Source organism: Leuresthes tenuis, unplaced genomic scaffold (genome assembly GCF_036924035.1).
Source record: "Leuresthes tenuis unplaced genomic scaffold, fLeuTen1.0.hap1 SCAF_22, whole genome shotgun sequence".
Taxonomy (NCBI): Eukaryota; Metazoa; Chordata; class Actinopteri; order Atheriniformes; family Atherinopsidae; genus Leuresthes; species Leuresthes tenuis.
Genome location: NW_027325376.1, coordinates 15,313,833 through 15,339,051, shown reverse-complemented (window position 1 = coordinate 15,339,051; position 25,219 = coordinate 15,313,833). Strand labels below are relative to the sequence as shown.

The window sequence follows — 25,219 nt, the reverse complement described above, 5'->3', positions numbered from 1 at the left end:
TGGCACGTGACATTTCATTTGTTACTGCTGCTTATCACCAGAAGCAGCACAGCAATGTAAAAACAATTTCATAAATAACACTGAAAATAAAATCAGCACGGTCACCACTTCATTTTCCGTGAGAATGGACCTGAGAAGAAAACAAATAAGAGTTCATTATGGCATGACTGATATATGAAAGTATAGAGAAAAAAGGGTGAAACAAGCAGAAACTGTGCATCAAGTACCTTGAATGTCAGCCATCCTCCTACGGTTTCGGGGCAAAGTGGCATCCAGTTTCGAGATGGACTCAGGTGTTCTCAGCACCTCCTCCAACCTGCACTGCTCATCACTTTCCTGCAAGGTGAATCAAGGCTGGGTTAATAGCCTAATCAGTGAAGAAGAAAAAAGAAAGAAAGAAAGCTTCTTTACTTTTAACATTGTGCAAATTTGCTCTGTTTGACAGCATCTGACGGAACAACCTGTGAGGGAGTTTGCTGACACTTCCTCCTGCCCACAGGCGTGTTCGGGCCTGGGCTTTCTGCTCCACTTTTCTGCCGCTCACGCTCCCTCTGCAGAAGGATGGCCTGCCGTGTGGTCCTGTACTCCAGCGAGAAGTTGCTGATGGTTCGACAGAAGTCCTCCGCTTTGGTTTCTTTCACCATAGCTCGGGAGTAGCCCAGAAATAAGAGGAAAGCGTGGAACCTTGAGAAAAGATAAGATGGTGGCAAAACAACAGGTTATACATGTTAACCAAAAAAATGTAAAGTTTGATTTCTCAACGTTGATGTTTTTAGTAACTGCAGAGCACCTGTTGATAACTCGACGATGGACTGCCCTCAGGACCTTCAGCCTTTCCTCGCACTCTTTCAGGATCTTTGGCAGCCGGTGACGGAGTGAACCCTCAGGCGATGAGGCCTCATCGCCTCTTCCTTTCCTCTTTTCCCCTTTCGCTCCTTTCCTCTTTTCCTCAGCCCTCTCCAGTAACTTAAGCTGCTCCCATGATGCTTTGCACACGGCCTCCAGCTGAGTAAAGCTAGTTTGGACTTGGGAGTAGTCACACTACAGATAAGGGAAGAGTTTGAGTACATTTGAATTTTATAGCTGATTTATTTTTTTATTATAGTCATCTGTTAAACCCTGTTAGGTGTGAGATGCCATGTTAGCATTGACATTCAGGACAATGACACACACATAGGTGCGACTACACACCTTGCCAGCTTTAGTAACAGCGGTGATGTCAGAGTAGAGGTCAGAGGATTGTGGGTAGAGCTGCAGCAGGAGCACACAGACGTGGTGAAGCAGGGGCTGGCGGGTGTGTGTGTCCCTCACCTGAGACAGCTTGCCCAGGTAACTCAGCTCAAATCCACGGGCCTTGGGACATTGAAAAGAGTTGTTAAAATGCTGGGGGAAACCAAGAAAGTGCCTTAAAGTGGAACGAATAAAAGTCTGGAGTCACTCACCTTACATCCATTGAGGAAGTTACCAATCGCTAGCACCGTCGCCAGAATACATCGAAAGGTCTGGCTGGCTGCCAGTTGCTCCATGGCCAGCTTTAGATGGAAGAGAGGCTCAGCAATTTCCTTTAAAGAGAAGCATAAAGAACATGTGAGCCATCAAATCCATGTTTTGTTTTTTAATCTGGTGACATCTATGGAGATAAGTCGCCCCGGTTATGTCTTTGCAGTGCATTTCAAGGTAAGTCAGTGCGATGTGGCTTGAAACGCTGTTTCACTCACCCTCTCTAAGGAGTCGTAGTCCAGAGCAAAGGCCCACAGCTGGAGCCTTGTGCTCAGGAGAGGGATTTCCCCCAGAGTAAGTAAGCAGAGCTCGGCCTGCTCCAGAGGAGAGTGAGGGTTCTGGGCCTTGGCCTCCTTGATCAGACACAGTTCCTCTTCTGTTGGGATCAGAGCTTGAAGACGCTGTTTTACAGCAAAAATATACTCAGATGGGTCTCTTCAACTCTGTGCTCCCATCAAGTTCCATTTGTCCAAACTTAGGAGGTTAATCAAAAGGTGCGAGTAAAAAAATCTCAAGGAAGTGAGATGTACTGTACCTGAACATCCTCTCTGTCCAGCACACTGCTGTCCATGCTGTAGATAGCCGGGGGGAGGAGGCGCGGAGGCGGCAGGCTACTCAGGGCAATGGTTATGATGTTACTCCGCTTCATTCCCAACACTGAGACAGACTGTTGCTTCTATGTTCAGATGAAAGGGTTATTAAGCAGTGGAACTAAGATACTACACAGCAATTTGTAAGTGCATAGTAGTGTGGAGCATATATTATAAAAAAAAAACATTAGAAACCTTTCCTTTAGTAAATAGAGAAATAGATTCAATGCACTTCATCATTTGATCAACACCATTTCGAATGTGCACAATGTATTTGGCTGTTAAGCAGCAAATAATAAGAAAAGACAAATGTAAAATCACAAAACTTAAGTGTGCATAACCCCAAAAAGTCAGCCTTTTTTTTTTGCCACAATTACAGCAGTCTCTTAGGTTTTGTCTCTTTAAGTTGGGAACATCTAGCCGATAAGACTTTCATGTGTTCCTTATGGCAGAACTACTCCAGCTCCCTCAAAATGGATGGGCTCTGCTGATGTGCAACAAGGACTGACACTCAGTGGGATTGCAGCCTGAGCTCTGACTGGGTCATTGTAAGACAATTGAAAATGCGCGGTTGTTTGTCTCATTTGTGGTTCAAAGTGCAGTGCTTAGCTCTATCCAACAAACTGTACAAAGCACACAGGACATTCTTTGTTGAAAATGATAAAATAATTGACTACCAATGAACTTTTATCGCCTTAAATTGTCGTTTTCACGTAATGATGAACGAGGGGGGCATTCCATGCTAATTCACCTAAACCTTCATGTTTATGTTGCAGATTTTATTGCAAAGATAGACGCAGAAAGTATTACCTTCAAGGGAACTTGCACAATACAGAAGCTCTGGCTACCACAGATGTTGATAAATAGCATTGAAGCTTACAAAAAAAACACACTTGTAGCATTTTCTAGCAGCGTATTTGCCAATTATGAGTCCTATTTGCACCATGTTGCACTGCAATGTTACCACACCAACCCACGATGGGCAAACAAAACCCAAAATGTGAGAATTTTCACATTTTTCTAACTGCCAATCTTCCTTCTCCCAGAAGGGGAGTTTCAGGTGGAGGGTTCTCAGTGGTGTGCGGTCTGCAATTTCGCACTGACTAGTCAAGAAATGTTACGACAAAACAGACATACAGTGCAAGTTTGAGATTGAGTTTTTGTGACGTCATCACTCTCACCTGCTGCCTAGACACCACGTTAAAACAGGAGTTACTGGTCTTAGATTCAAACAGGTACTCCAGTCGGTTTGTATCCAAACGCACCGGCTCGAGTCCCGCCCAGATAGTCTGTCGCCCAAAGCGTGTCAACCTGGGAAGTGGGGCCAGGTTTTGAAGTTCTCTCCAGTGGAGCTTCAAGGTGTGACTTTTAATGTTAGCATCTTTTGAGGAGGCTGAGGGTAAAGGTGGGGCAAGGGGAGGGAGAGGGGGGGGTGCCGGGGGGCCTTGTGGACATGTACTTGTTCCTTTTGCTGCGTGGGTTCCCTGGTCCTCTCCACTGTCGTCTTCATCCCATAGGTCTGAAAAATCCAAGGTGTTGAGGCAAAGCCGTGCGGCTGGTTTTAGCAAGGAATCCCAGGATTGGTCAAAGTCCCAGGTCAGGTCCTTGGTTTGATCTGATTCCTTCATTGTTTTTTCAAAGTTGTTTGTTACTCAAAAAAGAATAATTCAGTCGCAATACCCTGACAAAGCAGGCTATGCTTTCTTCAGTTGACCCCAAAATGCACACTTCTTCCTCATAATGTAAAAGGAGAGCATTCTTTTTGTCTTTCTGTTCCACATAAAAGCAAAACTTGATTATTTCCTTGTTTTTGTCGTCTCACTTTGCAGTCAGCCGCCACCTCACAGACACCAAAACTCCATCTGGATATCTTCGGATGCTCTGCCTCACTTGTCCACCACAGAAGCACATAGCTCACACGCCCCAAATCACAATTTTTTGAGCCACCTCTGGCTGAGCTCGCTGCACCGTAACCTGTAATTGCCTCGGGAGCCGTGTTTGTCCCTCAGATCTAAAACGACACCCCGCGTCTGATCCAAAAGTCCACTGTTGTCCTGGTTGAGCGCCAGAAACCTGCAGCCTCAGTGAAAAGAAAAGAATTCTTGTGAGTTCTGACAGGTTGTGTTTAGTCCTGATTCTGACTCTGATGAGAAAATGTGAGGAATGCCTTTCTGCAGCTCTTCCAGAATACCCAAATGACGTGCTTCTGCAGCTATCCCCTGACTTTCATCTCCCTCTGACTTTGTCAGTGACAGTTAGTGAGAGTTTCAGTTAGGAGAGCGAGGGAGAAAGATGCAGGGTGCATCAGTTTTGGTTTATTTGAGTTGCACCCTTTCCCTTAATTTCCTTATCAAGCCTGCATCTCCTGTTTATATTGCTCATGGTGTATACACAAAACTCTCTATCTGCCTGTGAAGATCTGTTACTTCCCTCCTCTTTAGCCTCCGCTTGCCCCCCCATGACCACATAAACGAAAATGATTGTCCAAATTTTGCCCTGCACTGCTTTCTTGCAACTTTCTGGATAAAAATATCGGCAATCATCAAAGATGCATGGACCCATTATAAGGTTCCTGTGTGCAGCATTTGCTAAAACACTGCAAGGTTACTGACTGGCAAAAATATTTAGTCAAAAACATTCTCGGAAAATATCCCTCAATCTCGGAAAGGCTTTAAAGCACACAGCATGCGGCTGTTCTCAGGGGTCATTTGCATGGTCCACATGCAGCCCTAATGAGGATCCCTCCCTCGGCTATTAGGTCTCTCCAAATTGCACTTTATCTCACTCAGTGACCCTGCTGACTCCAGGCGGCAGAGGGGCTCATGGGAGATTTCAGCCAAAATGAGCTCTATTTGCAAAGCTTAAGATAATTTAATATTTATTTATCAACAGAGGACTTTAAAGTCTCTTGCAAAATATACAAAGTGAACGCTCATTTACTTCTTTTGCGAGTATCTATCATACCGCCGCAATACTCGTTCTTCTTCGACCATCAAATGTGTTTCTTTGATCCATTTATTGTATTTATTTATTGCCAACTATATGCATATAAAGTGAAATGTGTGTTCAACCAGTCACAAACTGACTTTGGTCCAACCTGGTCCAGTTACCAGACTCAGCCGTCTTAGCAGCAGAGTTTTGGTGATGATGTGGCACATTTACTAAAACGGACAGATTCCCGGTGGGAAAGCACAGTTGCGGTTCATTTCCTTTGATGAAAGCGACTGGGATGTTCCATGTCTCCTTGTATGTGTCCGTGTGCTGGCAGTGGTGTAAATAAATGTGTGTGTGCTTCTTATCTGCTGCTCCTCTGTGTGTCCCAGCACAACTACCGACTGCAGTCCGACTCTCTCAGCGCCGAGATAAAAATCAGGGCAAAAATTACATGTAATTGTTCCCTGTTTGAGGTTTTCTAGATGATAGGGTCAGGACTTTGGTTTAAAAAGTCATTTTGAACTAGGACACTAATACACTGATATACATTTGAGCTTTATTCAAGTTTCTCTATAGTACATAATGACACTGAATTGAATTCAAACCACTCAAGACTCAAACGACTGAACGTCTCATTTTCCTCAAAGACAATAACATACCAGTGTACCACACTGCCTTGGGCCACATATGGTATTTGATGCAACAATGCAATGGCAGTTGTGACCGGTGATGATGTAGGAAGGCTACTTTCTTTGGAAGAGTTAATTGGAGGGTTCACAGAGCCACTATCATGGTGCGGTTGCACCTCAGAAGGTAGAGGGAGTTGCCTTACATTTGGAAGGTTGCTGGTTGAGCCCCGACCTCCCCAATTAACATGCCAGTATCCCTGCATCCTTCGGCGAGATGTGTTCCTCACTTGTAAGCAGCTTTGGATGAAAGCAACTGGAAAATGAATGTAGTTTAATCATATCATGATCCAGAGTCAATCAGATGAAATAAAAGCAAGTTTATTGTGACCATGTGCTATGTATATTGGTCACTATCATTACTGTGATATGATTTAGACATGCTAAGTTACTTGCCAGTTCAGGTATACCACTTTCTGGTTTGGGGGACTTGGAGGACAGAATGTCCTTAAACTGGATCCTGCTTTATGACCTAATCTTTAGACTCTGTTCTGAAAGCTGCTCTTGTCAAAATCTAGACTATTTTAGTGTAGTGAAGTATAGAGAGTTTCAGAAACTGTACTGCTAGCATCGTGGGAAGGGGGAACTAACTTGTGGGGACTGCCCCTAAACAATGTATTCTTCCAGGTTTACTCTCCTTACCTGCCTTATCCTGCCTTTTCCATTCGAGAAAAGAGGATGAAAAGGAGCCTTATTTGGAAAACAGTACAGCAACAAAGATTTATATGGTTCGACATGACTGGATTACTGACCCAAGTGCATTTGCTCTGCTCAAATTCCTGCTCCAGTGAACTTTTTTTTGGACCAAGGTGGTGCATGACTTGGAAAGTTACGAATCAGCTGAAGCTCATGAGCAGTATTGCAGTTATATCTGCTAATTCAGAATCCGGTGTTGGGCCAAATTGTGATCAACTGCAGACTCTGAGCCCCTTCTCAGTTTAAATTCTTAGGCCAAACTCAACACAAAGCCTCCAAAAAGAAAAGAAAAAACAAGAAAAAGAATCCACATGTTTATTTCAATGAGTTGTCGACAGTGGGTTTTATCAGAACTGGCAAAGATTTGTCATCATTCTGGAGTCTATTAAGAAAAACTTTACTTGAAGTGGTGTCAACGTTTCTTTCTATCCTGTACACGTGTACTGAGGAGTGATTTCATCAGGCTAGTCGTAGATCTGTGTATCAAAATGTAGGGTGTGTGTAGGGTGCCTACATATATAAGACAGCCTCCAACTGATCAACAGAAAGGCAGCGGTATGAGTATGGTCCTCACAATGTGTCATGTGAATTGAATAATATAAATTACCCAAAATATCAATTACATCTGATGCTACATGTCATTTGTTTATAGGGGCCCAGGAGGTCACTTTGTTTTTCAGCATTTTAGACAAAATTCAAACACCAGCTGATAACTGTCCAATTTAAAAGGTTAGAAAAAACACAGCCACCCATAGAGTGCCTGCACATAAAGCCCTCTGTCTGTCGCTTCACATTATTCAAAGAACTTTACTTTGAAAGCCCTCTATTTATTTTGAAATCTTCGAACGGAAATTCCCCCCTCTCCGCGCTCCCGCGTTGTTTTGGGAACGTCTCTAGTTGGGTGAGTGAGCGCGCGCCTGCCGGACCGTGGCTGCCTGTCATCACTCTGGCTGACATCACACGGGAGGATTTGCCCACAATGTCAAACGTCCACAAGCAGCGCGAGCTCATGGCTTCCCCGCGCCACAATGACACGCATCACCACATCCTCCGGCTCATCCTTTAAATACAAAACTCCAGTCACCTTTTATGGGTTTATCCTACGTTCTCGGTCGGGATGCTTTTGAGGTAAGATGGGTCACTCCGTTCCTTCTTTTTAAGCGTGGTTTGTAATTCTGAATTATTTGGGGTTATCGCTGTTTCTTGCATGGGGACATTTTGTCATGTTTGAGTGTGAAATATTCAAAACACTCTTCCCACGTCCTCTCCATTTAAAAAGTTATCGGGGCTATCTAACATTGACTGTCGCGGGCTATTACGTAATGGGAGTGCGGACAGCGCCGAGCAGATGTTACGTTGAGGGGCTGCGATGGAAAACCTCTGATACACGACTCCGTTTCTACGCCTCCGTAAAAAGCCACGGTGTCTGCCAAACGACCCTCATTTCACTTATTAACTGTTAGAAAAAAATAAAATAAAATCCGCAGGAATGACTAACTCCTTTGAAAACAATTGGAATATTAGTAACACAAATAAATTGTGTAAATAAGTACACAAGTGTGCATCTTGAGGCAGTTTTCAATCTCTGTATGTAATTAACAAGCTTCTCCAGAAACCCGTGTTATTCATGTGTCCCAGCAGGTCAATGTGAGTGCGTGAGACAGGTCAGAGGTCATGCTGCGGAGGGACTCCCACTGCCTGTTTACCTCTGGAGAGACATCTGACAATGAATGTGAGGTGAGACTGTCGATTTCCACCCACAACCTGCCACGTGTTCACATGTGACATTTAAGTTTCGTGCACAATCTGACACAAGTAGACATGACACCACAATGCATTTTGTTCTTTTACTGACTTAAATCACAACTTCCACATCTGGCCAGAGGCACTCTTAACCAGCCTCCGTGTTTGAGCTCTCGGAAAAACACAAGTAGGTGGAAAAGGTGGAAAAGCCAGAGATTACATCACTGAGCCGCTAAGAGACGCACGATATGAAAAAGTTTCGCTAACACTATCTGAGAGCCAAGTTGGTGTCCGCCAGAGCTCTGCTGCTTTTGTTCGCCTTTGTTCGACATGCTCCTGGCTCGCACTTGAAAGGCATAAGAGGCTGTAAAAAAAAAAAAACCAACTAAAAATGTCAACGCTTGTTTATCCTCTCCGTCTTTGTCTCTGTCTCAGATGGGGGCGAGTTGTGAAGAGGTAGATGTAGTGTGTCTGTGCGAGGCTGGTCCCTGTACACTTTACTCAGAAGCACACACGCCTACGCCGGTGAGTGCTCAGGCTTCCCACTTAAGTGTCTGCAGCCGTCGCTCAACCTGCTCGGGAGTGTTTCTTCATCTGTAATCGGGCTTTAAATGCATGCCGCCAGCTGACCTCTCTGCAGCTCTGCTGCTTCTTTACTGTATAGGGATTTTAAAAGGACGTGCATGCATGTGTGTCTGTGTGTGTTTGTCTCACATCTTCTTCTTGCTTTCTGTTGTCAGGACACGCCGCTGTGTGAACACTGTGGGAGAAACAGAGTAATGATAACCAGGTACTCTGAGGGATATGGCACGGAGGTAATGTGTATCCTATGTGCGCCCAGTTACTTCATTTCAGGGGACTGTGGCGTGTTGTACCATATGTTCTATTGTCTTCTAAGACTTTTTGATTTTATTTTTTTTGTGCTGCATTAGCTTTTGCAGGCAGCTGGCTTTCAAGATCCCAGCACATTAGCCACATGTGACTAATGACTGATGCTGATAGATTCTTCTTATTTTTTTATTATGTGTATCTCTTGGACTATATTACTTAAGTGCCTTGAGATGACAATTGTTGTAATCTGGCGCTATATAAATAAAATTGAATTGAATTGAATTGAATCTACTGTATTTAAAATGAGGGATTCACAAGGCTGGGAGCAAAAATGCAATTATTGCCGCTCTGATAATAGAATTCATGCTGCTAATGACATGTTAGTTAGTTAGTTAATTGCCAAAGGAGCAAACATAATTGCGGTGGCAGAATAAGTTGCTGATTGGTCTGAACTATAAGTGTTCCCGTCTGTCAAAAAGCTCCTGTCAGCCGATTTAAATCCAGCAGAGTTCAGAGACGCGTGTCGTGCAAAAAAAAAAAAAAACCTACTTTACTCGCAGGAATAATATGACATCTTGGTCTTGTACTGTTGAGCAGATCGATAGGATATAAATAGGCAGCTACTTATACGAGCTCTGAGCTCACTGGTGGTGTTACGGATAGAGGTGCCGGCTGATTCACGTATCTTAACGACAGTGACGTCATAGAAGGTGACGCACGATCACACTCACGCAGACAGATGCCACCCCGACGTGTTGCTTTTGGTCAGCGGTGACTCATTTTTTTGTATGTTTGATGTCTCGTGTGTTTCCCTCTGCTGCAGGAGGAGTGCGTGTTATCCGACCCTCAGGGAGAGAGCGATGCCGACGCCGATATAGAGGACACAGACTGCAGGTGCGATGGACACACAGCTACGGGCGCATGCTTAGGTTGTGGTTTCTTTGCTGCTCTGACCTCATGTTTGATTGGCTCAGGCTCCAGGAGCCCGGTTCCCTCCAGAGAATCAGCTCGCGGCGGCGCAAGCGTCCTCGGGTGGCGCGTCAAGACACCACGGAGAGCGAAGACGACGGTGGGCGGAGTCACAGATCCCATCGCTGGAACCTCCGGCTCAGTCCTGACAGAGGACACAGCAGGACCATACTGGAGGTGAACACAGAAAGCGCCCTGCTCTCCAGCATCACTCGCAATTTGGTCAAGTGAAGTTCAGGTCTCTAGAGCTGATGCTGACTCGGCATCCAGGAATGAGTTTGAATAAGGTCATGCTATGCTTTGTTGTTTGTCCCTTTTGGTGAGCGTGTTGTAAAGCTTTCTGTGCATATAATACGCAGCCCTAAGTCCACACCAAAGGGATTTGCTATCTCCAAATGCCGTCGAACTGTTTGAAACGCCTCGACCTCAGTTCATCAAAGAGAGATCGGTGGCATTGTCCTCGCCTTCTAAATGCCAGGGCTGGTTGATGTGCGTGAACTTTAACATTTTTAGACATATTTTCGGAGACGGCAAAGAGGCAAAAATGCCATCCATATCCGCATGGTGTAATTTACCCGTTTCTTCCGCGAAGTCGCGCCAGTGTCAGTGTTTTTCACGCCACATTTGGGAGGGAGTCCTGCAAACTTGCTCCCAACTTCTCGTCATCTCGACTGCAGCCGCCCAGCATTCCTTTGCCGTTGATAGCAAAACAAACAAAGCAATAAAATCAAGGCGAAGAGCAAAAGAGTCTCGACTTCCCACTTGTTTTTTTTTTTAATTGGTTGTCACTTTAGCTCATTGTTTGCTCTAGGGCACAGAAAAAGGGAATTTTTTTATGTTCCGTTTTAGAAAAGAAGAAAAAAAAAAATCTGCAGGTGCAATCCCATGTTCTAAATGTGCAGCTTTGCTCTTGTTTTCCGTCTTGTCTGTCTTCCAGGAGAGCGTGTCCCAGGTCAGGCCGCTGGTCATTTGTCGGCCGAACGTCGAGAAGAATCCGTCCGAACTGCCGCGAGGCTTCAAACTGATGTCTCTGTGGCCGTCGTCCCTCTCTCTTCCTGTCACCCTCCTCCTCCTGCTGCCTCTCTCCCTCTCTCTTGTCATTTTCATCGTGTCTTTCCTGCTGCCGTGGGCCAGCGCGTGACCTAACATTTCAGTTTTCAGCGTGCAGAGAATCAGATACCTTATATTACACCTAATACAGAAAGATTCATCTCCCCATTCAGAATATATAAACTTCTGAAACTCTGGAAGGGCGGTAAACATCTAGTTTTTTGCCTAAACCAAAAAGAGCACAGGCATAGCTTTAAATGAACATCGGGGCTGTACATTTCCATCTAGAATTTGCTCACTATGAACACAAACTCAGTGCTTGCTTCTGTCTTATAAAATCTCACCTTAAGTCTCACTTTCTCACCCCCTCATTTGTAAAAATAGACCTATCATCTCCCTCCATGTTCTAATGAGCAACAGAAACGGTATGTGTGGGGGTGGGGGGCTAAGTTTCAGGGTTGTGCAGGTACTGTCAAAAAGGAGAAAATACAGCCTCGATTGGAGAACTCGTGAAAGACGATGCTGCTGCACTATGCAACTCCTCTGTTCCTACTGCGGCATCTTGAATGCTTTTAAAAGAACGTCCGTCTCCCATGTCCTTGGCCCTCTTTGCCCTTTCCATTTTTCTCCCAGGAATCCATTTTTCTTAATGCAGGGACTTGTGGTTCTGAAATAGAGTATGACCCAATTCGAAAAGCAATAGCAGCGGAGGTCTGATATCGCCCCTGTCATGTATAATCTATGGGGCATCTGTTGGTTTTAATGAATGGATTACATGGATTACTTTACTTGTTTAAAAAAAGCTTCATCCTTCTCTTACTTCCTGGCTCCACTTGTGTCTGTTTAGAGTAAAATGAGCTGACCTCAGAATAGAACGAGCTTTAGTGAAAAATAACGTACTTCCGTTCAAGCGATTTTCAACAGTCATGACGTGGAAACATAAGAATTATTTCAATTATTTATTTAGGTTCAGAAGTTATTGTTTGAAAAAGAAAAAAAAAACAAGCCTGACAATCAGTCGTGCAACTTATTTCCAGCTGAAATAACTGGTAAAAGCCATTTAGGCTCCTCTGTACTGTATGTTTCGTGCTATGGTCTTTTCTTTGGGTTTTTTTTTTCGGTATGTTTTTAAATCTGTTATTAGCTCGCAACCCTGCAGAAAATTGTTCATCGTTATTTATGCAGATGTTTTAGTTAAGTTTATATTTGTATGTACACCCCCGCAGCTTGTTGTATTGCTTTTGTTAGATCTCAGATTTTTCCCCACTTTAAATGTACGTTCACCTCTGTGTTTCATGAGGCAATAGAAGTTCAATAAAACTAGATTGTATTTTGTCAAAAAAAAAAAAAGTGCCTATATGTATCTTTCAGAGGCGCTATTTATGTCTGAAAGAATGGATTCTCGCCATGTTGCAACACCAAATTTCAGCAGCAGCCGAGAAACAAGACTGTCCTCAAATGTTATTGTTGTTTATTCACGCAAGCAGATAAGACCCATATTTTACATCCAGTAGTCATGGGAACAGCTGCATCTGATGGGTTAAAATGGTACCCATGATGGCAGTAAAAATCATGAATTTTAGCCCTGACCATGGATGTTTTCCAACCCCTTCCCAGGTAGTTTTGAGTATTATTTATTTTATTTTTTTACGTGTAACCAATGCACAAAGTAAAATGGCTTTCATAAAGGCGAAGGTCATGTAAAAATGTATTTTAACCCAAACCGTGATCAGTTTTAACTTGACTAAAGTATAGTTATTGTTTAAACACATCCAGGAAATGGCAAAAATGTTGTTGTGTTGGGTTAGGGTTACGCGGTTGAAAGTGGTGCATCTCAGTGCACCATTACAGGACTCTGTTCTTGATTGTGTTCATGGGTTTGAACCTACAACCTAAATGGCCGTTTCAATTTGAGGACTTGCTGCCCTATACGTTCAAACCAAACACCAGCTCTAGTTAAGGCTTTTCATATCTTTTCAGTGGCCACTGTTGTTTCTCTAATAAGGCTGGATGTGGAGGATAAGATGAAAGGCATTTATATGGTTGCAGTCTGCTACTTAGCCATTAGATGTCGCTCAATCCTATGTGAACTGTGGTGTTGATTGGTTATGGTCAACAGCCAGGTTTCCACTGATGTACTTTGATATGCATTTTCAAGCTATGCTTAAGGAAAAACTTCCTTGAAATTGGAAAAAACTTTCCACATTTGATTGAGCTGGCTTTTCTTCTTTTTTTTTTTTTTTTTTTTTTTTAAAAGAGAGTTGTGGCGCACATGGCCAGGTCGAAGTGACAACCATGATTAGTTTTGATGTACTGAACTTGTTACTCAAATGACTGATCACTTGAATAGTTTTTGTTTTTGTCCGCTTCCTCAAAGTTTTGTTGTCAGTTCTCAGCAATGCGGAATCCAAGCCTCATGTCCCAACAGTCATGCTGCCTTTGAGGAAAGGGCCCAGGGGTGGACGTAGCTTTTCCTCTCCCTATGAGCGTTGTCATGGTAACAATCAAGACTGCAGAGGAAACAGACTTATCATAAGTAGATTTCGAGCTGCTGCCCAGAGCTTAACTCTCAGTGTAGGTGATAACGTGACTACAACAACATCTGCACATCTGCTGTGTTACAAAACTCTGGATGTGAGTATGACAGTACAGAAATATCAGTGCTTTGGAAAAGAAAATCTGCTCTGCCAGTGACACATTTAGTCTAGGGACACACCTCCTACTTTATTAGGTTTCTAAATTAAAACTTGTATTTGAATGCCTTAAAATGGTCTTTTGCATACAAATGAATAACGGTCTGAGTCACTTGTCTGCTCGGTTAAATCTTCCCGAGCGTATCTGCCGTGATGTGAATGGCCGTGAGAAGAGCACAGTCACTGCGTCCTCAGGTAGGAGTTCTTTTTAAAGCGAGAGGTTGCTCATCAGTTTCATTTCCAGCTCGCCCACTCACAGTGCTTCAACTTCAGAGTTTCATCGGAGGCTCTGACTGTGTGGACAAAATCAGAGTTGCTTTAATGATTTTCAAGTGGTTTGTCAGGCTGAGATTTTGATCAACAGCCAGAGCAAAAATACAGTTAGCAACAGTTTAATGTAATATATTGGGAAGCTCGTTGCCTTGCTGATGTTGAAGTGACTTCATGTTAACATAGCTGATTGTTTTCAACACGCTAAGACATTTCTTGAGCATTATTGGCGCAACACAATTGATTTAACCACCAATGAGAACTACCAAAGGAGAAATGAAGTTACAAACAGGTGATGCAACCCAGTCCAGCTGTCCTTCCTCACAATGTGGTGTCACAATGAGAGAGCATATTTGCGAGGGTCAATTTACAGCCACCTTTGACCTCTGATGCTATTTTTCATGCCAAGGTTATAGTGTGACCCAGGGTTTGTTTTGTCAATTGACACGAAAAGCCAACAGGTGTTGTGTTTTTTTGCCCTCTCGGCCTCCTTCTTCTACTGTTGCATGTTGTTGATCCATGGCCCAAATTCTTCAGAGTTTGGACGTGTAGGAGCAACGTGAGACCACAGATGACCCTCTAGGCATTCATTTCTGATGCCTGAGTCATATGCCATCAAATAAAGAGTCGTGCCAAGGCCCCTCGAGATGCCGCTGTTCATAGACTCAGATGGGCGATGATCCAGCTGCCCCCAGGTCCAGATTGTTCCCTCATTTATTACTTAGTGGGCACGATTTTTCTACTGCATAAATGAAATAACTGTGTCACACGATCGCTGCAGTTACAGAATGTTACATGGAATACTTTAATACTTTAACAACTTTAAGATAAACTGCATTATGCATAAAAAACACCATTAGAGAGTCTCAGCCAGAAACCTTGAACCGTTTAGAGTTTCAATCACCCAGTGACATATTATACTTTATATGGCAGCTTTTTTGGTCACATGTGGAATACTTGGGTAATCATGCCAATAAAACATTCACATACAAGAGGAGCAAGAGGCAGGAGAGGGGCAAGTAGACAAAATATCTGCTGAAAGGACAAGAAGAGGAGCTACTTGCAACCAACAGTGGTTTACAGCTGGACACACACAATCTGCAACCATAAGAGCATTTTCCCTCATAACCTGTGCAAAAAGTAAGTGATCTGCAATCTTGCAGCTTTGTGAGGTGTGAAAGTATTGGAAGAAATAACAGAGATACTGGAAAGTATGGCAGTGGCTACCAGCAAGAGTGAGGTGAATGGAATGGAGGGATGGTGAAGAACAGGAGGAAACGATTGGGGGAGAGGTTGAGACGCTGTCTTGAGGTTGAAGTGACCAATGAGGAGGAGGAGGATGGGGTAGCGGAAGAAGGTGAGGATGGCAACAGCAAAGGAGAGGATGTGAGTGAGGAAGAGGAGGAAAATGAGGCAGGAGAAAAGAGGAGTGAGGGAAACAAAGAAACAGAAGCAGAGGAAATTGATAAAGAGGAGGAAGAAGGAGAAAGTGATCTTGAGAAAAGACTTCAGGAGAGGATAAAGACAAAGAACAACAGGGAGATGATAGAAGGAGACAATCAAGTAGATGTGCAAGAAGGAGAAAAAGATGAGGAGGAGGAGGTGAAGGAGAATGGTGAGGTGCAGGAGGAAGAAGAGATTAGGAAAGCAGATGACGTTATGAAGGGGGAGGAAGATTGGGGAGATGAGGAGGAGAGCGAACTCAAGGGGAATGATAAGGTTGATTTGGAGGAAGAAGGAAATGACAGCACGGGGGAGGTGGAAGAGAATGAGGACAGTCAGATAGAAGTAAGGCAGATAGGGGAAGTAAGGCAGCTCCAGGAGGATGATGACGAAGAGGAGGAGCATCAGGAACAAAATGGAGGCTTTCACCTGGAAGTACTCACCGAACAAACAAGTGAAGACGTTTCAGTCGAGAATATTTGGGAAAACCAAGAGCATGGAGCTCAAGAAGATGTAAAATGGGAAGAGAAGGACAACTTTTCAGATTCAGTGGAATCGATGAACAGGGAAGATGTCGAGACAGAGTTTCTTCATGAATATGAAGATGAATACCAGCATGATGAGGATCAGTACGAAGATTCAGATGAACAAGAAGACCCTGACAAAAACTCATTAAGACATGAAAACGTTTCCTCTGAAGCTTGGACTGTGCAGGACAGGAATGAGGAAGAAGATGGAAATGAGAAGTTGACAGATGATGAAGGGACAGTTATAAACTCAAGAAAAGAGTTGGGAAGTAGTTGGGAAACTCCAGAGGAGTTTCATGATGATCATGAGAATCTTCAAGAAGAGACTGAGGATGATAAGGAAGCTGAATGCTCAATGGATGAAGATGAAGATAATGATTATGAAGATGAGGTGAAGGTTTACTGCAAAGACAATTACCCCACAAAGTTGTTCCACACTTTGAATGAGTTCAAGGATTCCGCCCTCCTCACAGACCTTACTTTGAGCACAGAGGATGGGAAAAGCTGCCGTGTACACTCCCCAGTCTTGGCTGCTGTCAGCTCCCTCATCTGGAAAAATCGAAGCGGCAGCAAAGTAGAAAACGGCAGAAGAAATGAAAGAAACTATGCTGACACAAGCGTTGGAGTTCATGGGTGGTCAGTGTCTTTTGGTCTAGAGGTGGATCATGACGGGTTGGAGGCAGTTGTGGAGTTTGCCTACACTGGAACCATATCACGTTTGAACAAGGATAACGTGGAGCAGGTAAAAGCTGCCGCTCAAATACTAGGTGCTCCCCGGGTGCTGGATCTTTGTGCCAAGGAAGAAGAACTGCTTGCAAAAACTTACGGATTCTCTGCCAGACAACAACTAATGATCAGTCTTCAGTCTATCAAACAGCTGTGGATGGACGGAGTTGGCTGTGATGTGATTCTGGAAACTCCTAGTGGATCGCTTCACGGTGAGGACTTTTGGTTAATTTTTTGCAACTTATTGTTGGTTCATCAATGCCTATTTTGTAATTGTCTAGTCTGAGGAGGCATTTCATGAGACTTAAACCATAACCTTCATTGCAGAGAGTGAGCACATCAGACTACGAGCATTTATTACCAAGTTTGGTATCTCAGAGCACATTGCTTAGGATTTCTTGGTGTTCGTAGCTTTACCAAATGTTTTCCATTTATTTTCAAGACAATCATTTTAAGTTAAACCCAAGGAACCATTCAAATACTTTTTCATTCAAAAACTCTCCTAAGTATGCAACAGGACCGGCTGCAACAGTTTTATTTCACTGTGCCACTTTAGTTAATCCTAAAATTTGTTTAGAGTGCCTAGGCATAAACCACTGGTAATTCTGGCTCTATGCATTCACTCGCAGATCAGGTGAGAGTACTTTTAATGGGTCGTGGTGGATCTGTAATTGACTTGGACATCATTGCGGATAATTGGTGTCTTCCACCAGACCCACGATGAGATAATTTTAAGCCAAGGTGTTAACTGTCTTGTCTAGAGCAGCCAACTTGTGATTGGATACCCCGGAGTGTAAGGTAATGCCAAATATGTACAGGGCCTACAGTGCACCTAAAATGTGGGGTGTGCAAGCATCTCTTACACAAACAAATTGGCTTAAAAGATCCACACACTTTACTGGATATGTTATTGGGGGTTTTGACTCATTATCATTCCTTTTTTAGTTCATAGAGTTATCCTGGCTGTCAGTAGTGACTACTTCCGTGGGATGTTCACCTTGGGCATGAAGGAGTCCCATCAACCTTGCGTTAGCCTTCCCTTCCTGATGGCTTCAGAACTGGAGGCTTTAATCTGTAGCTCCTACAGCGGAGCTCTCCCCATCAGCTGGACAAGTGTCTTTGAGATCACTGCCACTGCTCTCCAGCTCCAGTACCAGCCTGCCCTCTCCCTGGGCCTTAACTTCCTTCAGCAAGAGATGAATCATCATACCTGCCTGGATGTGGTATCTTTTGCAGAGGCCTATGAAATAGCAAATCTTCTTGAAGTTGCTGATGATTTTGTCTTGCGGCAATTCCAAAAGGTGGCGTGCACTTCAAAGTTCAAGGATCTGCCAGCCAAGCAGGTTTTCAAATACCTCTACAGTCACTCACTCTGTGTTCCTTCTGAGCTCGTCGTATTCAACGCAGTGGTAGCATGGATTCAAGCAAAGCCCAATAGACGACTTAGACTTGCAAAACAGCTAATGAAAACCGTCCATTTCCCACTGATGACTTTTAAGGATTTCAAAGAGGTCCAATCTCATAATATTTGGTCTGATCCCAGTTTGACAGAACTCTATGAAGCAGTCTTTGAAAACTTCTGCTCCAACGAGACTGCACTGCAGAGCCAGTGCCGCATCTATCTGCCGAAAGAGAGTCTGGTCTTGATTGGAGGTGATCAGATCTCTGAAGACCTGGGTAGCCGTAGCATCAGCACGGAGCTCTGGTTTGGGAATTCCTTGAGAAATCATACAGGGATAAAAAAGGCAATGGAGTGGAGAAGGTTGGGAGAGATGCCAGAGCCAGCGAGATTTAATCATGAGGTGGCTGTGCTTAATGGACAACTGTATGTTCTCGGAGGCAAGAAGTATTATGGAATTCATGACACCTTGAACTCTGTTTATAGGTGAGAAAGGGTAATAGCTCAAAGACATTTATTCAAAAGCAACCAAACCAAAATGCAGAAGCCAGTTCCTAATGGTAAGGGTAAGCACCTGGCTGCTGCTTACCCTCTTAATTTCTATGGAAGCAGTCAGGGTGGACTTAGTTTTTCACACATTGCATCTGCATTTTGGTTTAGTTTTGTCAAATAAATGATGCACTGTATGTGTTGTTGTTCATCTGTACTTACCTAACTTTAAGACAAGGTGATTTAAGGTGATTTTTAAAATATTTTTTCATCACTATCTTGGCATGAAAACCTTGCAGTTGAAAGAAGGAGTACTTTCTTTTTCACAACTGTATGTAATATACATTTGTTTCATGGTTTAATACTTACATTTATCTCATTATACCCCATTTCTAGGTATGATCCCCATCAAAACAGCTGGGAGTCCCTGAGTGAAATGCAGGAAAACAGATGCTCTTTCTCAGTGGTTGTACTGGATGGAAAAATATATGCCATCAGTGGACATCGTGACCCTGACCGTATAGAGAGTGTTGAATCCTACTGTCCCACTACAAACTCTTGGAGGTAGACAAGACATTATATCAATCTTTCAAATTCAAATGGTCCATGTACTTCAAGGACATAATGTCTTGCTTAAATTCTTATAACCATCACCTGCTGATCTTTTAACTTCTATAATGTTGATTAGATTGTGACACGACAATTTCCTTGGTAGCAATATCATTTAACCTAAACACAGGATCTAATTTTTGTTCTTTTTATGGCAATAAGTAGGCTACAAAATCAAATGCAGTTGTTGAGTGGTTAAGGTTTATTTTAGTTTATTTTAGGCTGGTAAAGGCAAAAAAAAACCGTTCTTGGGCAGGGGAGACAGCTAGGCAATGCAAAAAACTGAGTCCAGGGTGGTTTTAATGCTGAATTTATTTAAAGTGGGAACTCAAAATGATGTAATGTTTATGGCCTTTGTGAGTTTGAGAAAGTAAGGAAAAAAAAGATCTGCCTCCAGGTTAGTTTTTTTTATTTCTCAAATACTATAGTCACATTTTAGTCAAATTTTTCTTTGAAATGTGGCACTTTATCTACAGGCATAGGCTGCTTTAGTTAAGTTGGTGACAAGAATCAAGTTTAGTTGGCAAGTTGTGCAACTGCACAGTGATTATACTGATTTGTTTCAAGCAAAGCATCTGTATCTAACTACTGTAGAGCACTTAGTTCGTGTACCTTTTTTAGGGGAAATTATTTACAATGCAGAATATGGCGTTGAAAAACCTTGCCTGAGTTGCTGAAGAGGGTTGTGTTTTGTTTGATTTAGTCTTATTATTAATAAATAAGAACACCAATTTGCTAGACAAAGCAGAACGGTCAGTTTGACCATCAGCTGAGGAGCAATCAGCGGCAGGCGATGCAGCTGGACCTAACATTGGCAGACATGTTAAAATCAAAACTCAGTGTTTGTCGCCTAAAGACAGTTTAGTTTCACGCAAAAAAAGGTCCCCAAAACTGTAGTTATTTTAATTACCACTTGAGACTCCATGACCTTTCAATCATGACTAACATCACAAGTTAATCTTTGAATTTTATGGTAATATTTTGATTCAAACCAGTCCATTAATTTTTGAGTAAGCAGGCCAAACAACTGTTCAGCCAGTTGCCACCCAGTGCTAGTTAATAAACAAGTTTCCAGTATGACCATTGCGTAATGGATGTCCAAAACATCCCTGCGCTCCCAGTCAGATCCATCTGTTGCTTGCAAATTCTGTATCCAAAAACCCATTTAACATTTAACATCATTGGTCATCACTGGTCTTTGACAGTGTGATGCTGTATGTTAATATATGATTCCTATATCAGCTGTGCTTTCTTTGATCTTTCCACAGATTTTGACTTTGTAAGTTCTTTTCTCTTTTAGTTTCACCTGGCCCTTGGATCTACCTTTAAGTGGACACGTAGCAAAGGTTTTACAAGGGCAGATCTTCATCTCAGGAGGGCAAAACAGTGACTACCTGTGTCTTGCATCTATGCTTCTGTACCAGCCAGACACAGGAAGCACCTACCTTGCAAACATGACCAAACCTCGAGCTAATCACTGCATGGAGATTCTGGGTGAATGTCTTTATGTGGCGGGTGGAATCACCACATATGATGGTGTGACTGTCACTGACCAGCTCGCTTGTGAAGTGTACAGTCCAGCTGAGGACTCTTGGACGGCCTTCACATCTCTGCCGGTGCCACACGTTGGAGCGGGAAGTGCAGTTTGGGAGGGAAAGTTTTATGTGCTGGGTGGATACAGCCATGAGGACTACAGTGATACAAAGATGGTCCATAGGTATGACGCGATCACACAGAAATGGGAGAACATGGGAAAGATGCCTGGGCCAAACAATGACTTACGAGCATCTGTGCTGTGTTTGCCTCCACACTTCCGATTGTGAGATGTCATGACAAAGCCTACTGCTACAGTTGTTTCATTAGGTTTAATTTCAGAATATCTACGGCATGGTATGGCCTGTTCCTACTGCTCATGTCACTAAGCTGAGGTGAACTGCTTTGCGTCTCTTGTTGAAATTTGAACTCTTCAAAACTATTCACAACAAAGGTGTTAGGAGACAAACGCATTGATATCGATGATTGTGATGTTAAATGCTCAGTTGCAGGTGATTGCAGCATGCGCTTCTAATGTTTGCAGTTCAACGGTAGAGCCAAAGCAGAGGGGGAAAACAAAACAAGATCAAGATGGAGCGCTCAGCTTTTCTGCTGCTATTTGACAGTAGATTGTCAGTTTGCTCATACAGCGCAAACTAGACCATGCAGCTGCTCAGACATGTGCAGTTCTCTGTCACACAAGTTGCTCAATTTGAGTGGCTATTATCAGTTTACTGACCTTTAGAACCCCAAACAGATCCTAGATTTTGACAACCAGCTGATGCGAGTTAGGAGCATCAAACTGGGAGAAAGTCATTGGCTGCAGCACTGAAATTATACATGACAGTCGACACACTTACAGGGGATGGGCTCTTAAACACTGATGCTTTCGTTTTGTGCTTTATCCCACTTGAGTGCCAGTCTGACTTTTCATCCTGACGTAAATGCATCATGCCAATATAAGACAGTCACGTAATGCATTTTACTGCTGTTGATTAAAATCATGAAAAATCATTATACTGTTATTGCTGATAATCATACAGCGTACAGAGGGTGATCTAGAACAATGGATCAGATTTTAGTGTCAATGGAATCTTTCTGATAAAATGAAACACCCTGCCATTGCTGCAATATCAAACTATGATCACTGGAGGGCGCTGTCCTCCCCTTCCTGCTGTTCACTGTTGTCACTCTTTAGTGGGAGGCTGGCCAGCACTTCAGTCATTGGGGAAGGTAAGAAAATAAAGATGTGGTTTTATTATTTTTTTATTGCATTTATTAGTCTGAGGAAGATTCATGCATTTATATTTGTATTAAAATCCCCTTGAAAATAACCAAATAACTATGAAGGTAGCATCTTGCTGAAACAACAAGAAAAAAAAAGATACATTTAGGTAATTATGTTGACAATAATAGCTATACAGCTGTTATTTCATATCAGTATACTTAGATATCATGCTTGTTAAACAAACAAATTCGGCGGGAGCCTCAAACTATAATACTGATACGCCATGTTCGATCATCTACAAAGAGAAGAGGAGAAAACCACTGAAGGTCGTGTGTCCATTCAGGTTATCAAACACCCTGCCATTATCCCACAGTTCCACGTACACCTTATCGCCGGCAGCCAGTTGCAGGACAGCAGCATTACTGCTGCTGTCAGAGCCGTCTGCTGAAGGGCTTTCGTAGACTGAAACTTGACGGACATTGTTCTTCACCAAGATGGCCCCCATCGTGTGAGTGTTGTAGCCATAGGTACTGAAGGTAAAGTAGTACAGGCCGTTGACTGGTGCTGTGAAGATCCCTGCAAAAGAGAAAAGAAAAGCAGTCTTTGCAGAGCTCTCCATTATGTAACAGAAATGAATACTGTGATTATGTCTTCTTTGAACTATTTAATGCTCCACCACATTATCTAATTGGAGTGGCTGCAGTGTTGCAATCAGAATAATTCATTTTATATTACAATCTGTCTTTATATTCACTTTTAATGCTAATATTTTGATTAGTGCCGCTGCAATCTCCTGGTAGCACAATCTAATACAATCAGCACAAGGAAATACTAGAGACATTAGTCACTTCGCCTACTTTGTTGGGGAAGGAGTTATGTAAGTTTTACAGCCTTAGGGCACGTACATGTCCACATGCAGGCTTGCAAAAAAAAAGAAGCAATTTCTTTTGAAAACGATATGAACTTCAAAAGAATTCTCTGGAAATTTGAGATGGCTGTAACATACCTGGAGAAATTAACTAGAAAAGTGAATGATCTAAAGAGCAGATTGTAAGCACAAGCTCTAAATGTGAGACTATATCATAAGAATTATACGATACCTGTATTTAGATTGTAAGCGTTGCCGATGTTTGAGAAGACCCTTTTGAAAATCAGAGTCTTGTCTGTGCAGGGTCCTTTGTAAATCTCACCAGTGTTTACCAAAGAGGCGGAGAATGCGATCTGAGGAGCAGCTGTGAACGGAAAGGTACAAGAAAAAAATCAAAGTAAATCATTTCAATCAGTGAAAAAGTGAGATGTTGCTGTGGAACTACACAAAACCATTAAATGATAATTAAAAAAAAGGACTAAAGGGATCACTCACAGACAGCATTTTACTGGAAAATGATCTTAATAATGCATCTCTGCCACTTCAGAAAATGATTTGCTTTGACCTGAAAGGCTTCTTTCAGTGTATCAACAGAAAATACTTGGTGTAAAATTCCCTCCCGGAATGATGTAACTTCAATAGTATCAGTTAATTATCTTACTTTCATCACTGTTCTGTTTCAGCTTGTCAATCTCCTTCTCCGAGGCATCCAGTTTGGTTTTCAGGCCTGTACAAGTTGTTGCACGAAACAGAAGGGCAAAATTCAAACAGATGATTCGAAATGAAAAGAATTTCAGATATTTGGCATAACGATTGTGACCTTCATTCTCTTTCTTCAGCTTTTCCATTTCAGCTTTCTGTCTCGTCAGCTCGTCGACGGTCGTATTGAGCCTTGTGCCCAGAGCTTCAATCTCATTCTTGCATTGCTCTACATTTTTCAGCTTGTCCTCCAAATTCTTTATCAACTTCTCTTTTTCTTTCATCCACTCATTGAGGTCCATGTCTCCTCTCTGTCCAAAGCCCGGCTCCACAAACAAGGATCCCAAAAGGGTCAGCAGAAGAAAAGCACTGCACTCCATATCTTCAGTTTTAGATGTAATAAAGATGTGATATGTGGGTATTTTTCCCCGTCAATGCCTTATGTACCTCTTCTTTGCACAAAGGAGGGTCCACAGATATTCCACAGTGAGTATTCAGTGTTATAGCCTGCAGGGACTACAGCTCTAGTCGTGTCCCAACTGGCCAGCTGGGAGGGTTTTTGAGCAAATTTGCATGTTTGCAAATAATGAGATAAATAGAACATATGTTTCAAAGTCAAGTTGTTGCATATGGTATGTTGTGCAGTTGTGCAGATTATATAAAAGCAGCCACACCCATCCATCTATTCTTTTTCTATACCCACTTAATCCAATTCAGGGTTTCCTCTGAAAATGGGGCAGCATCAACAGTTCTTTCTGATCTGAAGTCTTTTGATAAGAACAGTAGCAATATCCTGGCCTTATTCCAAGTATATGGCCTGACTTGGATCTAATAGGACACCTTTGGGGCTATTTGAAGGCAAAAACATAGAGACAGTTTCTTCGGTAAAAAGCAGCTGTCTTTTAAAGTGGGGTGTTAGTGGCAGTGGGAATGGATTCTCGGTCCAGCGCAGTTGTCTTTAGACCCCATCCAAATTTCTCCTACCATCTTTCCTTGTCCTAAAGATGTTCTCTCATGAGGTCCAGGAGCAGAGCTTAGGAAAAGACTACAGGAGGTCATTTTTTGACTATATGTAGTGAAATTTCTAACATCCATGGTCAGGACATTCCACTAGGGCTGTGACAGAAGCAAGTGGATTTAAAACATCCCCCTCATTGAAATGCGAGGTGTTTAACGTCAAGTTCAAATAAAGAAAGACTTGGTTTTCACTTGTCATGTGCCCACATTTTCACTTACTGTTTTTGTTGGGTTTGTTCATTCATAATGACCAACTCAGGCTTTGGAAACATTTTTACCATAAATACGACTTTGCAGCATGAAATAAAAGACAAACATGTCGGCATGAAAGAAATCTGAAAAAAATCTAAAATCAAAAAAAAAAAATTACAAGTTATGTGGAGTTCCATCGCTGCCTCAAAACCTCTGAATAATGTGTCAGATCAGGAGGGGCTGAAGACCAATTTTACAACAAAGAGGATGAAACTCCCAAAAAAAACATGCAAATGCAAACCCACTGCTGTACTGAACAGTCTTCATCATGTAACACTTAGTTTCACTCTATCAAAAGCTAATCTTTGTCCACTTTTTGACAGAACAGCAAAGTTAAGGGATCGACTGCAACACTAACACAAACAAGAGCAGCCCACCACTCAGAGACTGCCCCTAAGGGCATATGGAGAGCGCATGGAACTCTTCTTTCCAAGGTTCAAGACCTTCGGAAAACCCCTGGAAACCGG

The 25,219-nt window shown here is 42.7% G+C and overlaps 4 protein-coding genes across 7 annotated transcripts; 2 read left to right on the top strand and 2 right to left on the bottom strand.

Moving 5' to 3' along the window:
- Positions 1-59: 59 nt before the first annotated feature.
- Positions 60-4,386, bottom strand: LOC140282034 (FH1/FH2 domain-containing protein 1). Of its 2 annotated transcripts, XM_072376575.1 has the most exons (9): positions 3,272-4,385; positions 2,036-2,176; positions 1,719-1,901; positions 1,443-1,562; positions 1,192-1,353; positions 791-1,041; positions 462-684; positions 228-336; positions 60-130 (listed from the first exon to the last, which is right to left on the bottom strand). In XM_072376575.1, exons 1-9 carry the CDS (start codon positions 3,716-3,718, stop codon positions 102-104), a joined length of 1,665 nt encoding a protein of 554 aa, XP_072232676.1. In that variant the 5' UTR covers positions 3,719-4,385; the 3' UTR covers positions 60-101. The 2 variants fall into 2 exon arrangements, with proteins under 2 accessions (XP_072232676.1, XP_072232677.1); XM_072376576.1 differs by lacking the exon at positions 1,192-1,353 and having other exon boundaries at positions 3,272-4,386.
- Positions 4,387-7,308: 2,922 nt separating this feature from the next.
- On the top strand, positions 7,309-12,339 carry LOC140282180 (uncharacterized). 3 transcript variants are annotated; one of them, XM_072376754.1, is made up of 7 exons: positions 7,309-7,534; positions 8,048-8,143; positions 8,585-8,674; positions 8,890-8,964; positions 9,804-9,874; positions 9,955-10,126; positions 10,887-12,339. In XM_072376754.1, exons 2-7 carry the CDS (start codon positions 8,081-8,083, stop codon positions 11,088-11,090), a joined length of 675 nt encoding a protein of 224 aa, XP_072232855.1. In that variant the 5' UTR covers positions 7,309-7,534; positions 8,048-8,080; the 3' UTR covers positions 11,091-12,339. The 3 variants fall into 3 exon arrangements, with proteins under 3 accessions (XP_072232855.1, XP_072232854.1, XP_072232856.1); XM_072376753.1 differs by having other exon boundaries at positions 8,045-8,143; XM_072376755.1 differs by lacking the exon at positions 8,585-8,674 and having other exon boundaries at positions 8,045-8,143.
- Positions 12,340-15,219: 2,880 nt separating this feature from the next.
- LOC140281705 (kelch-like protein 9) lies at positions 15,220-20,978 on the top strand. The gene is made up of 5 exons (XM_072376198.1): positions 15,220-15,348; positions 15,475-16,870; positions 17,604-18,543; positions 18,943-19,110; positions 20,456-20,978. The coding sequence occupies exons 1-5, from the start codon at positions 15,220-15,222 to the stop codon at positions 20,976-20,978; spliced, it is 3,156 nt and encodes a 1,051-aa protein (XP_072232299.1).
- A 960-nt stretch (positions 20,979-21,938) lies between these two features.
- Positions 21,939-23,872, bottom strand: LOC140281891 (complement C1q-like protein 3). Its single transcript, XM_072376393.1, has 4 exons — positions 23,605-23,872; positions 23,446-23,511; positions 23,017-23,148; positions 21,939-22,492 (listed from the first exon to the last, which is right to left on the bottom strand). Exons 1-4 carry the CDS (start codon positions 23,861-23,863, stop codon positions 22,212-22,214), a joined length of 738 nt encoding a protein of 245 aa, XP_072232494.1. The 5' UTR covers positions 23,864-23,872; the 3' UTR covers positions 21,939-22,211.
- Positions 23,873-25,219: the final 1,347 nt, after the last annotated feature.

Coding starts and splice junctions, on each gene's coding strand:
- LOC140282180 (XM_072376754.1), top strand. CDS start 8,081: ATGCTGCGGAGGGACTCCCACTGCCTGTTTACCTCTGGAGAGACATCT. Junction 8,144..8,584: donor CATCTGACAATGAATGTGAG/GTGAGACTGTCG, acceptor TCTCTGTCTCAG/ATGGGGGCGAGTTGTGAAGA. Junction 8,965..9,803: donor CTGAGGGATATGGCACGGAG/GTAATGTGTATC, acceptor CCTCTGCTGCAG/GAGGAGTGCGTGTTATCCGA.
- LOC140282034 (XM_072376575.1), bottom strand. CDS start 3,718: ATGAAGGAATCAGATCAAACCAAGGACCTGACCTGGGACTTTGACCAA. Junction 1,902..2,035: donor TGGACAGAGAGGATGTTCAG/GTACAGTACATC, acceptor GCTGTAAAACAG/CGTCTTCAAGCTCTGATCCC. Junction 685..790: donor CATCGTCGAGTTATCAACAG/GTGCTCTGCAGT, acceptor TCTTTTCTCAAG/GTTCCACGCTTTCCTCTTAT.
- LOC140281891 (XM_072376393.1), bottom strand. CDS start 23,863: ATGGAGTGCAGTGCTTTTCTTCTGCTGACCCTTTTGGGATCCTTGTTT. Junction 23,149..23,445: donor GAAACAGAACAGTGATGAAA/GTAAGATAATTA, acceptor TTCCGTTCACAG/CTGCTCCTCAGATCGCATTC. Junction 22,493..23,016: donor CGCTTACAATCTAAATACAG/GTATCGTATAAT, acceptor TCTCTTTTGCAG/GGATCTTCACAGCACCAGTC.
- LOC140281705 (XM_072376198.1), top strand. CDS start 15,220: ATGGTGAAGAACAGGAGGAAACGATTGGGGGAGAGGTTGAGACGCTGT. Junction 15,349..15,474: donor GCAACAGCAAAGGAGAGGAT/GTGAGTGAGGAA, acceptor AAAAGACTTCAG/GAGAGGATAAAGACAAAGAA. Junction 19,111..20,455: donor CCCACTACAAACTCTTGGAG/GTAGACAAGACA, acceptor TTTCTCTTTTAG/TTTCACCTGGCCCTTGGATC.